The sequence below is a fragment of the Cygnus atratus genome, chromosome 15, assembly GCF_013377495.2.
Source record: "Cygnus atratus isolate AKBS03 ecotype Queensland, Australia chromosome 15, CAtr_DNAZoo_HiC_assembly, whole genome shotgun sequence".
Taxonomy (NCBI): Eukaryota; Metazoa; Chordata; class Aves; order Anseriformes; family Anatidae; genus Cygnus; species Cygnus atratus.
In genome coordinates this window covers 2,327,763-2,344,657 of record NC_066376.1, presented here as the reverse complement: position 1 = coordinate 2,344,657, position 16,895 = coordinate 2,327,763, and the positions used below count along the sequence as shown (strand labels likewise).

General features: G+C 47.0%; 1 protein-coding gene across 1 annotated transcript; it reads right to left on the bottom strand.

Annotated features, from left to right (window-relative positions):
- Positions 1–13,800: 13,800 nt before the first annotated feature.
- SSTR5 (somatostatin receptor 5) lies at positions 13,801–15,349 on the bottom strand. The gene has a single exon (XM_035563376.2). It carries the CDS (start codon positions 15,337–15,339, stop codon positions 14,227–14,229), a length of 1,113 nt encoding a protein of 370 aa, XP_035419269.1. The 5' UTR covers positions 15,340–15,349; the 3' UTR covers positions 13,801–14,226.
- Between the last annotated feature and the right edge of the window lie 1,546 nt (positions 15,350–16,895).

Below are 16,895 nucleotides of genomic sequence, written 5' to 3'. Positions count from 1 at the left end.
TTAAGCACCTGGCTTTTGCAGGTGTTTCTAGAGCAGGCTGTCCACCCAGTGAAGGCCACATTCGGACTGCAGTGACAACGCAGCCCTGGGGCTGTCTCGTGGAAGCCTGAGGGAACGGAGATGTGGGTTAAGAGCTGGTCTCTTTGGCTTGTGGCCGGCCCAGCGAGGTTTGCCTTGAGGCACTCAGAAGCACTGCTGATCCTGGAAATTAGACTACTGTTAGCTGCAGTTCAAAGAGGGAAGGAGGATAAAAACATAAAATTCTTGGCTCTGCTCTTACTCCACGGAAATCCACCAGTCCCTGGCTATATTCCTGCCCAAGGCCCCTGCTCAGACACGTGTCTGGGTATCGCCTCCCTTAGGGAGCAGCCAGAGAGCAGAACTGATGCCACTAGAGTCAGGGGTGGGCCACCGAAATCCCAGGGACCCGAGGTCACTGGTGAAGCACATTAATCCTCAGGTCACTCCTGACCCCTCTGAGACATCCACCGTTGGGAATCGCTGCGTTCTGCAATACCATGTGTACGTACTGGATATGTGACTTTTCCCCCTCACTTACACACATTTTTATTGGAAGAAAAAGTGATATATTTAAAAAAGGTGCTCCTTTACCCTAGCTATTGTGTGTTATCCTTTTGCACATACACTCCATCAAAAGTCTTTGGTACCCAGCAGTTGAAAACCTGTTCACTGAGTGGTCAGCATGACTGCCAATGAATATTCATAACTAGCGACTGAAACAGAGATGGCAACAAGCAAATATCTTGTGCAATGTTGTGAAGGTCAAAAGGGCACAGGGCAAGGCCTCCTTGACCTTCATGTGCACATGGGTGTTTGTTTTAAGCAGTGCAGCAGGAAAGCTACCATTTGTTATACTTTGATGGATCAAAGGGTTGTCCAAGAAAGGAGTATTTAAAGCAGAATTGGAAGTTTTAATTTGACAAATTGTCTGCTGAGGTATTAAAAATGTCAGTCGGTCCCTCAGGCTTAGTGACTGGATTTGTAGTGTGTAAAAAAAAAAAATGCATTTGGGAGCATCACTTCTGTCTCTTGCTTTCTGGGAATAGCCGGCTGGGAGGACAGGTTTTCATCCGAGTTTGTCAGTCTTTGTCAAAGAATGGCATGTTTTGACGAAATGCATTCAGAGATGCTCTCAGCTTGCCTGAAATCCACCGCCAAGCTGCTGGGGAAGCCTCTGTCTCCCCAGGAGCAGCATATAGATAGGACTTGGAGAAGGGCTGAGTGGAGCTTTCGAAAATACTGCTCAAGTCTGAGAAAGGTCTTCTTGGGGTGAGGAGAGGATCCCACAGGGCAGCTGGGGAGGTTTACAAGAGCTGTGGAGGAGACCTGCGAGGAACAGAGCAGCTCCTGGAAAGCAAGACTTACACTGGGCTTTATCTGGGCCATGCTGCGGAGATGATGCCTTGGAGACCAACAGGGATCAATCAGGGCTCGATCCTCCCTGGGGTGGGAAGCAGACCCTACACGTGCTTTCGGCTGCATTCGTATTTCCTCCTTGAACCCCAGCTGGGAACAGGCATTTGTTACAAAACCAAATTCCCCAGACAGTTGTTTGTTGGAAAGGTCATTTGGCTGTCTTATCTGAAAATTGATGCATTGAAAGCTTTCCTAAATTTGCTCATTAAATATGATGCATTGCAACATTATCAAGGAAAATGTTGGCAGGCAGGCTTCTTGCTGGAACATCTATTTTCCAGCAATCGTGGCCCCAGCACTGACCCAGGGGTGGCAGGAGCAGAGGAGGGGCTGGTCTGGCCCTCATTCAAAACCATGACCCAAAATGATGCCTTTTCAGACCAATCTCCTTTGCAAATCCTTGTAGCATGTGATGTGACCCTGGGACTGCAGTTGGTGCTGGGACAATGCTCCTTGCGTGGCTGGGCTCAGGCCTACAGATGCCCCCAGATGAAGGACAGACACAGCAGGAGTGAGTTGGGGTGAGACAGACCCGAGGACGAGAAGACCAAAAGCCCTGGCAAGGCTCCTGCCCGCAGTGGTGATGGCTGCCAGGGCTAGGAGACCCCAGCCTGCAGACCACAGTGGGGACGAGAAGAGCCCTCCAGCCTGAGCGTGGTGCCTGGCAGTCTCTGCTTTCCTATTCAGAGACATTTAGCGGCTGCATGAGGCTATATGTGCCTACCAGGCACTTCCACAGCGGGCATTTTAGATACCACCATCCTCCCGGGAGGGGAGATGTGTCTTGGGCAGGCTTCCCAGCCCTTCCCGGCAGCTCCCCACCGGGATGCAGCAGCAGCCACTGATCCAAGCAGCAGCGTTGCTGTCGGTGCCCCCGTCCCTCTCCCCTCCGCCTGCCTCTCGCAGCAATTTGTCAAGCAGCGTGCGAGGCAGAAGCAGCGCTGAAACGCTCTGCGCTGAGATTTTCAATTAGGGAACACAAAAGCCTGTTTAATAAACTCTTAGAGGCTTGTTAGCTGAGACATAATTAAGATTAATGTTGACTTGGGACCAGAGGAAACAGGGCTGAAAGTGAATCAAAGGCAGGCAGGCAGCTTCCAGCGGTAGGATAATGCAAGAGCAAGTTTCCTCCCTGTGATATCGGGTGGTGTCAGGTGCAGAACTGACCCGGGGAACACCGTGCGGGTTCTAACTCCCCGTCCTGTGAGAAAGCAAGCATTAAGAGGGACAATAAGTGATTTTGTTCCTCTTGTTCCCCAAGAAGTGCTTACAGGCAGGGGAGAGAGGGGCTGTTTTCGCAGCAGCTTTGCACACTCCGAGCGCAGGCAGCAGCAGGTTTGGAATAAAGCTCGACACTTCGGGTTGGCAGCAAGCCGGCTGATTGATTTCTGATGCTTTCCTGGGGCTGTGATTGCTTGTGGGAGGAGGGATGGCACAATTTGGAGCCCTGCACACAAGCACAGCTGCTGCCAGTTTTGCTGGGCAGGTCTCAGCCCTGTCTCGGGCAGCAGCTGGGCAGGGATGCGGCCCCACGCCAGGGTCAAGCAGACCGACCTGCATCCGTGCCTACGCAAGGGCACAGGCAGCCACAGCTTGCATGCTCCCTGCTCTGCCATCAGTTTTATCAGCCTATTTTCCAGGTGTCTCTCTATTGCTTTCTGATAAAACTTTTCTTGGCTAATTCCAAATATGATCAGATTCTACGGAGGAGAGACAAAATCTTTGCTCTCCTAATGCGATGTCAGGTTTTAATTCTTTCCCATACGTCTTCATTTATTAAAGTCCCTTTCCCTTCCGAGGCTGAAGATGTTCCTGGCTGAATTCATAAATCAAGCCAGAAGTGGGCGGTAAAATCTACAAGCAGTTACACACTGGTGCCAGCGAAACAGCCCCATCGCTCCCTCTGGGCTGTGTGTCCAGGCAACATCTGGCCAGCATTTACACATTTAAAGGCAGTTATTTCTTCGGTTTAATGTTCTACCATGTTACCCTTCCCCAGAAGAGGATACAGGGAATCCTTAGCAGAACCCTTCAATTTTTCTGAAGGGCAAAATTCCACTTTTAGTCTTACCAAGCTTAAACTGAAGAGGAAACCCATCACTGCCACTGTGTGTTGGCTTCAGCTGCCCGCTGGGACTCACTTGCCCAAACTGCGTGTTTAGAGCTTTTCTAGTTGTCCCTGTGCCTGTGGGTACAGCCCAGCTCTGCACAGCCCAGGTGACTCCCATGGATGCTGAGCTCTGTGCAGCCTCACTGCGGTGTATATACACCAAAAAACGTCCCCAAACTCAGAGGTTTGCCAATTCAACTTGCAAGCATCTAGAACCACACAGCACTGTGCTCACCATGGCAGCACCAGCATGGATTGCCTTCCCTGCCCCAGATCTGGTGCCCAGATGCAGCAAATACCCTGTCCTGCCAGAGATCAGGGGAAGGCATCACAGAGAACAGGAGGGATGGGCTGCTGGGGGAAGCCTGGGTGAGAGCAGTGCAGAGGAGGTGTAGCATAGAACAGCTGTGGACCAGATGAAAGTAGCAACAGGGCCTGGGAAAAAAATCAGCAGGGGCACCTATTCCCCCTACAGAGCAGCAAAATCAGGGATCATGAGAGAGAGTGTAGGAAAGAGAGAGACTTTTGGGCCAAGCGGTGCAGGGAAGCACTGCAGGAGGAGTAGATGGGCAAAGGCGGGCGTGCACCAAGAGTGGAGTAAGGGGGACACCTCCCAGAATGACAGCTGAATTGCACCCCATGAGTCAGATCCTGAAATCCACCAATGTCCTGATGAGGAGGTGGGAGTTGGCAAAATGTAGGCTCCAACTCCACTGCCCCAACTCTCCCAAATCTCTATGGAAAATAGTCCCCTTGCTGTTGAGTTGTGAGGCAGAGGGCTTTAGTCATTTTTGTTTTGTTACCTAGAAGCTTAAGACGTGTCTCATCATGAACTATGCACATACAGAATGAGCTGACGGAAGGTTGCTGACGTTAATCACAAACTGAGAGGAGACAGGAAAAATAGATGAAAACCCAAAATGCATACAAGCTGCAGGAGTCCTCAGAACTACCTGTCTCGCTGCCTTCTCCCATGCCTCAGCCAGTTCTCTCTCATTTACATCTTTCTCAGGTAGAGGCCAAATGCCTTTTCATATCTGCCAAGTGCACAAGTACACCAGCACCACTCTGCTCTTCTGGGATGCCCTGCCTCTTCCACCAGCCGCTGCTTAGGGGACCCTCTCTGTGTCTGTGTGACCCATAGCATGAAGGAGCACTGCTCTGGGTGCACAGGCACTACAGCAATAAGCATACTCAGCAGTAGCTGGCTTTCCACTAACATCAGTGAATAATCAATAGTTACACCAATATGGACCAGAAACATAGGACTGTTGTCATGGACCAGCTAAGCTGGATCTACATGGCTGGGCTGGTGTGACAGCAAATTTCGCCTTAGACGTGGTGGAACAATGATGTCAGACTGGTGTGCAGCTCAGTGTTTTCCCATTACACCTCCATCTGTGCCATCATGTTGCCTCACTGAGCTGATGTCTAATGGGATGGCCCCATCCGTAGTCCCCTTACCTGTTCTGGGTGCATTTGGCACCCTGGTTAGTGCCAGACTGTCATCCCTGCCTGTCACAAAACCAAAAAGCTTTGCTGAAGTTCCTGCGATTGTCTCACCTTCCCTGACCTCAGGGCCAACTCTCCTTTCAGCCACCTTCTTGAAAGTCCAAGACAGTTTTCCTGCTGCTCTTGATTTGCATGGATGTAACCTGAGGACAGAGCTTAATTCGCCATGCACTGACTGCACCACTTTTGATCATTCAGCCTAACTCTAGCGTATGATCAAAAGGGAGAGAAAATAAGAAAATATTCAGAAACTGGCTCTAAAAGAAACAAAAAATAAAGCAAACAAGAAGGGGGGCAGAGGAGAGAGTGGCTATCCATCACCATTACTGTGTAATGCAAGAGCTGTGATAGCACTGATTTATCAATTGCTAAATGCTGCGAGGAAAGCACAAGAAAAAAGCTGTGCAAAAACCACGAGCCCATTTGAGCCCAGATGAGCATTTCAATAAGAAGTCTTTGCTAACTGGTCTGGTTTGGACTGAAATGGCTCAGGGAGGGCTCATCCAAGCCACTACAGCAGCAGGGAGTGAAATCATCCCACTGGCAAGGGGAAGCAGGCAGGTGTGGTGGGATGGGGGCTGTGTCCCCACAGGGCAGCCTTGTCCTTGTGCCGTTGCATGTGGCGGGTGTGCTTAGGGCATGCAGACACCTCGTGTGCCCGTGCTTTGCCAGCCGGAGAAGGCGCATCAGGCTGGCTCCTGGGAGCAACCTCTGCAGTTGGAGAATAGAGTGTTAGCATCCCGGTGGGTCCTCCTCCATCAGGTTCTCGGGATAGATGATGGATTTCATGATTAATAATATGCCCCTTCTCGTCATCCTTCAGAGCATAAATCTTGCTCGCTGTGGAGCAAAAGGCTGGATGGAACAGCAGCTGCATATAAATGCCTTTGGGGCTGGACAGGGGCACTTCAATGCTGCGGCTCAGCTGGAAATGGCTAACAGTGGCAAGGAAAAGAAATATGTTCTCTTTTGTTCCGTAATTGTGGGAGAAAAGCAAAATTAATAATCCATTTCTGTCACTAACTAGGCAGCCTTTGGAAGCTTGCTTTGGCAGGTAGTGCTGAAGCCTGGCTGTTAGCTTACCTGGCTGCTCCAGGCTTGAATGTTTAGAGACATCTCCCATGCCTGAGCTTATAGGAGGGGTCCTGACCCTTGTCATCCAATGCAGAAAATGGCTAGATTAGGTCAAAGTCCTCTTAAGTTTCCATCTGGCTGGAAAACAGTTTGTGGGGAAAGATGGAAACGTGTAAAGCCAGGGTTCATCCCAGTATTACACTGGATTGTAGCTGGATCTGAAAGCACTTCTTACTTCATTTCAGCAGTTGAAAATATCTTCAAATGTCATCCTTTTATCTCAGAAAACACTTCCGAATTCATCCGTCATTCCAGACGTGGCCCTGCTCTTCTGCCATCTCTTTACTTTTGCCATCTCTTTTGTCCCTAGTTGCCTTGTGCATAATTGTTTCGATGAGAAGCATCAGCTGGCAGAAGTCCCCAACCAGACGTCTCTCCCTGCCTCAGTCATCTTGCACCCCTCAAATCACGCTTCCCTCTCTTAATTGTTTGCTAAATGGTTTAATTCATTAAAGGGATGTCCTAATTGCTGGTAGCATTTTTTCACTGTCACCACGCTGCCAAGGGAAAGGAGGCAGTCGTTAGTCATGTCCAGCACCTCTGGCCCTCACCCCAGGTGCCTGAGGGCAGGGGGTTCATGGCAGCAGGAGAGCTGCGCCCCGAGGAGGCCTCGCAGCCCCTGCTCCCAGCCCCTGCCCTGGGACCCAGGTACTGAGGATGCCCCTGGCTTCAGCCTTGCTATGCTGGTTGTTTGATATTTGCAGCTTTTTGACATCATTATTAGCTGTCAGCTTCTATTTTGCTGTCATCTCAACGGCACAACTGGGGATGACTTGCAGCTGGTGTAACTTGTTGAAGGGTACCAGAGCAAGGCTGGGGCCAAGCTGATCTCTGCTCCTCTTCCTCCCCAGCATGATCCTGATTCCTTGAAGATAATGTGCCATATAAAGAAAATGTGCAACATAAAGAAAACCTCATATTCCTGCACCTGGGCTGCAGTATAAGATCGATTTTGCTCTTTGGTGAATGCACACCAGCAACTCCTGCTGTTTGCAGCTGCCTTCGGAGCTGCTCTGAGCCCTGCCCTGCAGTCCAGCCAGAGCAAAACTCAGCCCTTTCAGCTTAGACTTTTGTCATCCATCTTTTACCTCTTCAAGGAGAGAAAGTGCATTAGGCAGCCAGCAGAACTCGGGATGTTGGGGCACAAACCATCACGCGTCTTGTTTTGCAGTATTGCAACTCCTCCAGCTCAGTACACCAAAATTTGGGCTTACAACACCGGCAGTTCCAGAACTGTCCCAGCAGCAACAATTGTGTCACATCCAGCAAGATGGTGTGGATGCTCTTCTTGCAAATTAGGATTTGTCCAAGGCAGAGAGGAGGACGATGTTCCCTGTAGACCAGGAGATGTGATGATGGTCGTTGATGCTGGTCACTCTTTGCTTCCAGTGACACCCCAAGGACTTCTGGCTTGAGCAGAGTTATTCTGTATTGTCTCAAGGGCAGGAGCAGGCCCATTTTGACCCAGTTGCTTTGGCCTCCTGTGATAAGGAATAGCCCCATGTTTTTCAGGAATGCTTGGGGTTGGGAGAGGGATGAGCCAATTTGCCTGAAGCCCTGCTGTGTTCTCTGTTCAGTTTGCTTAGCCAGAGGCTCTGCTCTAATGTGAATTAGAAGCATGCCTAATTTTAATGTATATTAGGAGTATTTGGCAAAAAAATGGTTCCCTGCCTGTTTTATGTTATTTTAGCAACAGAGACAACTTATTTCTCATAGATCACACTGCCACTTTGTAATCCTTTCTGTATTTTCACAGTGCAGTCATTTATTTGCCAGTCATTAGCAACCAGCAGAGAATAAAATCAGTTGATACTATTTAGATGAAACACGGCTGGTTAGAAAGCACTGGTAGAATCCTTCCCTGGGTTGTGCTTTGAGATTAGTCATCAGTACAACCTGTCAGAGGCTGGTTTATAACTCACCCACTGAAGGTCTCTGGCACAGTTGCCCTGCTGGTGAGGGTTATCTTACTCCAACAGCCTGGATGGTAGAAAACCTCCAAAGAAGCTGTTGAAGGGTAAGACCTGCCTTGATGCTGGATGCAAAACCTCGTATAAAGCCAGGCTGGGTGCCTGGGTATACTGGTGATTTGCAGATCTGGGGAAAAGGATTCATTTCTCTTTTAAAATTTAATTCAGACAGATGTGTGGTGCTTTTGCGGAGTTCGGAACAAATTGCCCCCCACGGGAAGCGCAGCAGCACCCTGCTCACGTAGGTCTGCCTGGAGGGCAGGAAATGTGCCCGTGGCATGGAGACAGGGAGGGAAATTGCAGACGGGGCTGAGTGCGATCAAACACAGCAGAGCGACAGATAAGACACAGCACACATCAAGGGTGAGCCCAGCTGGCTACAGGAACACTAATGTGGTGGGGCTTCGTTCCCGTATCTGCATTCAGGATGTCAAAGACCCTACTTCATGCTGTATGCTGAAATGCTCCTTCAAGTGCTTAGCGATGTGATTTCCCAAGGCCTTACCCAGATTTCATTCCTCTTCTTCTGTCGCTGTGTACAAATCACCTGCATTTTCCCCTTCAAGTGAGAATATTATTTCTAGTCTATATCGCACACACATATATAACCCCTCAAAGCTGGCAGAAGCGATTTGACTCATGTGCCGTTTACCTAACTGATATCACAGCCACCGAGCATCACTCACGCCTGGTATCTGTGACACTGAGCACTTGCCCAGGTTGTAGGGGGTATTGCCCAGCCTGACTTGGTGCCACTGCAGCCACAGTGCCGATGGATGGTGTGCTAACGAGTCAGGTGGGTGATTATTCAGTCCTCCTTGCTCCAAGAGAGCCACACCAAAACCTAATTTTCTTTTGAAGTGGTCCCTCTGGAGAGGATAATGACAAGCAGGCTCACGGTGCCCAGAACAAGCTGCACGATTTCTGGAGATGCATTGTCGACGAGAGCCGCCTGATTGTCCATCTAGCACAGCTTTTACGAGTTGAAACCCCACCTGAATAAGGGAAAAGAGACTTAGGTCACAGAGACATAAAATCAATGCACCAAAACGTTTCATTTCCAAAAAAAAAAAAAAAAAAGGCAACTATTCTGCAAGATTTCAACAAAACAGATGCAAACTCTGTGGTGCAAAAGCACACTGTAGTGGGACTTTCAAATATCCCAGCCACGTGGCACATAAGCACAAGCCCATCTTTTCTTCACAGAGTGCATGACAGGACAGAGTCATCCCTTCCTCATTAATTCTGATGTTTTATTGGGAATATATTGCATTAAATTAAATGCATTCGCAAAGCAAGTATTCCTGCTGAAATGCACATTTATTCATTCACTGGAGCGTGACCATTACTGTCTGCTTAGTAAATAAAATTAGTTTTGATTCTTTTTAAATTAGAAAACAAATCAGTCATTACCCTAATGGAAAGGCTCTTTCAATTTCATTGGTAAATGCTGCACACATTTCTAAAATGTATTCTTTTATTGTAAATTAATAGAATACCAGTCCTACTCCCTTGCTGTAAGTCCAGAGAGGAATCAGAAAGAAATTCAGACACCTCTGAGTTTTTCCACTTTCTGGTGCCTTTCTTGCAAGGAGTTATAAACTTTGGTGCTTTATCGAAACCATTTTCCTTTGAAATCAAGTGAAAGAGGATAACTGGCTTGATCAGCAGCCAGAGCGTGCTTTTCAACATCCTTCATGTCTTTCTGATCATCATTTGTGGCCAGAACATCAAATAGGCCATTGAAGAAAGCAAGTGATTAGCAAGGTATAGCCCTGCAACATGCCCTGCAAATTTGATGTCACACTGAAACCGACTCTGCTTTGCTCCACTTTGGTTTGGACCCAATGCAGGTGAGCTCCGGGGCCAGCCTGGAGCAGTGGCTGGAGCTCCTGTGTCCCCAGGGGGATGGCGCTGCCACCTGGGAAACCAGCTGGGGCTGAGAAGAGCCCAGCCAGCTGGGCTTGGGCAGGACTTCACAGCTGGAGAGAGACCAGAGAGCTGTGTCACAAGCAACAGCTGCTTCTTAGGACCCAGAAAAATAAGTGAGCAATTGTTGGGTTCATTTCGTTTGATGCATAAATTGTTTATTTTATCCAGAATGTTTTAATAGAGGAAACTGAGGACAATCCCTTCAACATAACCCTGAAGAGCATGGTAGATTATCAGAGCACGGTAACTCCACACAATATGTGCTGATCTGCCTTGGATTCAGAGAAAAGAACAGGGAAATTTCGCTGGGTACACAAAGTGCTTGTAGTTTGCACTAAAACTCTTCCTCTATGGTAAAAGATGATGCTTTTGTTAGCGCTATATTAATGTTTATAAAGCGTCTTGGCATGAAATGCTGTTGGCTTTTCTTTCCAGCATGTTATAAAATCATCATGGAAAGAAAAACAGAGCATCCCTAATGCACCAGATTATTGTTACACTGCTATCACCTGATATGGCACCAGATTAATGTGACAGAGCAATAAAACTCTGAATCTTCATTTATCGCACCTCTTTAGCTCTCTCCTGTGATCAGAGAGGTTTGAAATAATATTAGCTTTTTCTCTGAGGAGAAAAATAAGAAGTTACCCAGAAATCTTTGCTACTTCTACACTGCCAATTTTCGCTCAAGTGTTGGTCTTGTGAGTATTCTTCACTTCTTCCATGTTCTTATCTAATCCACTGAGGAATTTTTTATTTTCTTTTGTTTTGGAGCTTATTCTTCCATTTGCTTCTTATATCGCTTAATCTGCAGGTACGTGATTTATTCTGGCAACATGTTTTTATTTTGGTGTCAAAGCTACACTCGCACAGTCCCTGCAGGTCTAATAGGCCTCAGTTTGAAAGATGTCCATAAGGGGTGTCTGATCCTTGGATAAAATGCCTGGAGGGGCATGTGGGATTTGCGACCTTCCCGCTGTCCTCACATCACCCCTCTGAGGCTGTGGGTGATTTTGTCTGACTCCGAATTCTTCCATCTTTGTTCCGAGCAGCCTTCTGGCAGATCCGTGTCCAACTCACCACCTCTCCAGGCTGTACCCTGGTCTCTGTCCCATCTATAAGCTTATTTTAAAATAGAAAAGGCCAAGTATGAGGCTGTTGGTCCCTGCACATTTAAATTCTGTAAGCAATGCTGTTTGATCCCAAGCATATCAAAAGTTTCTGCTGGACTGCTGCTGGTTGCACTTGATTCAAGTTTGCCAGGAATTGCTTCATATTCCCCAAGTGAAATGATTTCACTTGAGTATGAAGAGTGAAATACCCAAGCAGCCCCTTTTTCAGGCAGCCTTAGGAAAATATTGGAGAGGACAGGCAGCGATGTCCCCCTTCCCTCTGGTCCCCGGGCTTTGCCTCTCTCCAGGACTGCCAGATCAACACAGCAGCTGCCAGCTTGGATTTTTTTTATTTTTTATTTTTTATGCAGCTCCAAACACATTGTTAGGAGACAGCAAATTAAAAGTTCTTTATTCGGTGCTGTCTTTCAGCCCTGAGTGCTGCATGATGGCCATCAGTGCTGTTTTTCCTAGCTTTGCAGACCCAGGAGCTGATGTACAGGGGGTGAAGTGACTTAGGCAGAGCCTCTCAACCTCGGGGTCTGATTTCTAATCTCAGCCTGGCTGTTCAGCTGTTCGCTGCTGCCTTCCCTGGCCACTCCTACACCACACAACTGTGTCTTGCTACTTCCATAGCAAGTCTTAACACAGCATATAGCTGATTAGAGCCACTAGCCTTGCTCAGCTTTGCTGCTATTGTGAGCACTCTGCTTTTCGCACTCTGTTAATTTTCCCTGTGCTCAAAAGCTCAGCTGCTCCAGAGGCTGGTGATGGACGAAGGGATGGCATGGATATACTCTGCAGAGCAAGCTACCGATGCTGTGTACACAGGGCACCCTCCCTTCATGAGAGCATTAATTATTACTGCTGCTTGCAAACTGATCTGTGAACTGAAATGGGTTTTCTAATTCTGTCACTGGAGAAGAACTTCTGGCTAATCAACTGGAGGCAGATGGAGTTGGCACAGATGACATAAAGGCCTGTACTAATTTCTCCATGTGTCTCAAGAACTGATAACAGAATTGATTTATGCCTGGAACAGCCTGATAATTCCAGAAATAATAGATATCGCATGACTTAATTAGTCAACGTAAACCTGGTTGTGCTGTGGTTTTGAATGAAGGTCCACGGTATAGCACAGGTATATGGAAGGTGGGCTACAGCTTGCTGCTGCAGGAAGCCCGAATGTTGGCCCATCCTGGGAGTTCATGCTAAATAGTCGCATCAGGAGTAAGCAGACCTCAGACCTGAGAGGTTTTATCTCAAGCAGCAACAGGCTGTGGCTATAGCCCTGCCTGTTATGCTCGGCCCTCGGGGCTGATGGCCACACAGGCAGGTCTCTTCTCCCCTGCTGGCCAAACGGGGACACCCTGGGGTGGGAGAGAAGGCGCTGCCCACCCTGAGTCATCCTATGGGGCAAAACACGTTTTGTTTTGTTTGCCTTCTCCTTATACACAGATCAAAGCAGCCTTACGTCCTACCATGGGACCTCCCTGTAGTACCTCCTTCCTCTCAGCCCAGGCTGTGTTTTTTTTTGGACACTTCACAGTTTTGCTTTCTCTAATCACTCTCACCTGTCATTCTCTGAGTTGCAGTCTGGGGGGGAACCATGTCAGCGTCGTGCTCTGTTTAGAATTATTTGAATAATCTGCCTTACTTGTACAAATGTCAGGCTGATATTTACTGCTGGTGCCAGGGCCCAGCCATGTCCCTTAGAGATGCTACAGAAGGCCACCAAAGGTTGGAAGGGCAGTTGACGTGCCCCCCCTTTTTTCTCTGCTGCCCTGCTCTCTATTATATTTCCTTACAGAAGGGCTGTTTGACCTGTGTGTGTGACTGCAGTGGCAGAAAGCAATTTCTTAAGAGAATAAATAGTTTCTGTCTGGATTAAAACAAACCTGTAATTGGTTTTTATCCTTTCAGCACAAGAAGATTCCTCACTTTACAATGCAAGTGCTTTGGGTGGGGTACAAGGCAGGTGTCAGGTCTGGATACTGCTCCTTGCTCCCTCTGTCCTGCTATATGCTCTTGCAGAGCTCCACAGATCCCCATATTGGCCCTATCACACTGAACTATACTGCATCTATGATGAGGTAAGTTTCAAATTCTCAGATGAGTTTTTCTTTTTTTGGTGCCGTGTCTGACATTGCTTGGAGAAGCTATGACATGGATAGTCAGAAGGGGATTGAACTTGTTTTAATTTCTGAAAATACAATTTAAATTCAAGCCCATACTTACATTCAGAACCAATAAATATACACAACAGCTTTCCAGCACTTCACAATCATTGTCACTTACATGATAATAAAGTGGTTACATTACATTTTATATGCAGTTCGGTTTAGAATGTGAAAGTATCATGAATACATTGAATTCTTTCAACATTTTTCTCCTAGTTTTGTTTTTATTCTTTCTTACCGTTTGAAAGATTCCCAAATACTTTGAGATTCTTATATGGATCAATAACAGTAAAACAGTGTAAATGGACTTCACAGCACTCTAAAGCCATGGATTATACATAATTTCAAGATCCGTGCTGTGACCTTTTTTGTATGGAACCTCTATTACTATATAGTGTTTTTCTTTTAAAAGATCCCCTTGAAGACTTTCAAAGACATTTCCAACCAAATTGTCTGAGCTGTTTTCTGTTTTGAGCTGATCCCAGCAGTGCAAAGCAGCCATGAACTCAGCTTAACAAGGTAGTTAAAACAGGTTTAGTGTTGTTTTGCATCACCAGAGAAGTACAAAGCCAGCAGTGGGTACCAGTAGATCAGTTCTCTAGGGTACAGAAAGTGGTAACGCGTCTGACTGCCTTAGCTAAAACACCGTAAGAATTTCACGCAGCCCAGTATAACCCATAACACTTTTAGCTGGGAAAGGGAGGGGAGTGAAGAGAAGTCTATGTACATTTATTTGAGCTTGCGGGCCTCCAGGTTTTAGCTTTGCTATGATTTCATCTCTCCTTTACGTCCCCAAGTTCTCCAGGTCTACAAGTGCTTTGCAGTCCCAAACCATGCCCTTACACCTTGCTAGTCTGCATATGTCCATTGAATTCAATATTTCTCTGGGTTAACATGGATTCCTGCAAGCGACTGCTGTTCTCTTGCCTGTGTTCAATGGGGTCACCATCCTCTACACCATTGCCCTTTCGGAGGCAAAGGACTTTCTGAAAACTCTGCTTGAAGTTGTCAGAAAGAAATCCATAAAGAATGGGGTTGGCACAGCTGTTTGCATAGGACAGGACCACCACAAAGAAGTACACCCCTACTAGCACAGGGTCTTCTGGCAGTATAAATATCAAATTGACAATGTTCATCATGTAAAATGGGAGCCAGCAAAACACAAAGACGACCACGATGATCACCACCATCCTGGTCACTTTCCTCTCTGATCTCCTGCGCCTTGTAGACCCAACTCGGATCCCTGAAGATTTGACTTTAATCACAATCAGCAAGTAGCACAGGCAGATCACCAACAAAGGACCAAAAAACCCTAGGACCGACGTGTAAATGATGAATGCTGCTGACCAGATGTTGACAGGCTCTGGCCAGTTCATGTTGCAGGTGTGAAAGTCTTCCTGCACATCTGAAAAGATGAAGACTGGAAGCACCACCAGGAACGAGAATGTCCAGACAGTCATACTGATGAGCTTGGCCACCCTGGGACGTCTCCACTTGGTTGATTTAATTGGATGAACTACTGCCAGGTACCGGTCCATGCTCATCACAGTCAAACAAAAAATACTAGTGAACTGGTTAATACCATCTACAGTCATAACCAGCCTGCACAGGAAGGAGCCAAAGGGCCAGTAGGAGATGGCGTTCTGGGTGGCCAGGAAGGGCAGGCCCAGCATGAAGAGGACATCAGCAATGGCCAAATTCAAGATGTAAATGTTGGTGACGGTTTTCATCTTGGCATAACGCAAAACCACGTAAATGACCAATGTGTTGCCACTGAGTCCAACTGCGCATACAAGGATGTAAAAGATGGGAATCAGGACTTTGTGGATGTATTTGAATGGAGGCTGCTCTGAGAGTGTCCCATTCTCTGTCACATTTGTCAGCAGTGAGGAATTCACGTCACTGGAACTAGCGTCCATGCTAAATGTGTTGGGAAAGTATAAAGGATCCATAACTTTTACTCCTCAGTTTTTCTTGTAGGGCTAAGAGAAATTAAACTTCACAGACATCTTGTTCCTAAAAAGAAAAAGAAAAAGAAAAAGAAAGAAAAAGAGACAGAAAAAGTGAATTCAAAGTAGACTAAGTTTTACACATCATTTAGTTTTCTATCTGTAGACAGAATTTGTGTTTGAATTATGCAGTTAGCACACGTGATGAGATCAAGGCCTGAACAAAGGAATCCCACAACGAGAGAGCCCAAGTGCTCATCCCAGTAGCTAATGGTATCTCTTTAATTTTCAGGAGCTTTGTGCAGTAACACAGCACGCATCCCACAGGGAAATGTAAGTGAGAGGGTGATGGCCATCACACTTCACAGGCAGAGACAGAAGCTTTCCTGCAGCGAAGGAGTCTGATTGCCCTAGCATGTGGGCTGTTCGGGTCCAAAGCCTGATGGTAACGAGTCCAGTCCTTCCTCTGCTAATGAGAAATGTAAATTTTTGCATGTTTCCTGTGCCACTTGGTGAGCAAACTTTGCTGTTTGACTGTCTCACAGCCTGTTGTATACACATTTCCCTCTTCTGTGCAGTCAAGGGGCAGGGGGGAATATCCTCTACTTCCCAACTTGGGCAAAAGCACACATATCCAGAACCCACCTCCCCTCTTATTTTTCTGTCTAAAAACTGATATAGAAAACAATTTAGAAAATAATTCTGAAAGATTTAGACCACACAGTGCATACAAGTAAGACTGGCTGAAAGCACAGCTCTTGTGTTAGTGCCAAAAGCTTGAAGTCCAGCGTGGTGTGATTCTGCTCTCACTTAGCCGAGGGTGCCTGGAGAGGCTCAGGGACTGACTCAGCCCTGTCTCGCTCCTGCACAAGCGCTGGGGGCTTTCAAAATCCACAGCCAAAGATAGTTCCTGGCTTTTTGCATGCAAAGCTCCACTGCAATGTTTCACAGGTCTCCCTGTTTACATAGAAACAGTCTCGGTTGATATATTCAAATGCCACTTGCTGCCTGGCAGAACCAATTGAAAACCCCCAGAGAACATTGGCAGCTGTGTAGGTGGGGAGACAAAACCCTCCGTAACAACTGACAAAACCCTATACAGAAATCAATGAACGCCAAGATGGAAGCGACCACTTCTGAGAACACTTTTCCATCAGGTCAGGCCATGTGCACACAGATGTGAAGACTGCAATGGAAAGGAACAAGCTGTTTCTTTTCTGTCTCTCAAGATTATGCTTCTGTTAGTGTTTCTGAATCCCTCTCCTCTCACCCAGAAGTGTGCTTTTTGTCTAAGAAACACCTTTCTTCCACATGAAAGCCAAAATGTAGTGGGTAGCCTCTGAGGACACAGAGAGCTGAACTGATTCGGTGAAGGAATATGTAGTTTTTGTTATACAGCCTGAAAAGGTTTGAAAATCTCCAAAGTCCTGTTTCTGTGGCATGCTTGATTCACAAGGATATTTATTGGTTCTTTGTCTCAGCATGGTCTAAGTAGGTGTTTATAAAGCTTTCTGCTGTAAAGGAGTCAAAGCTTTTTGCTATAAAAAAGTAGCATAAAG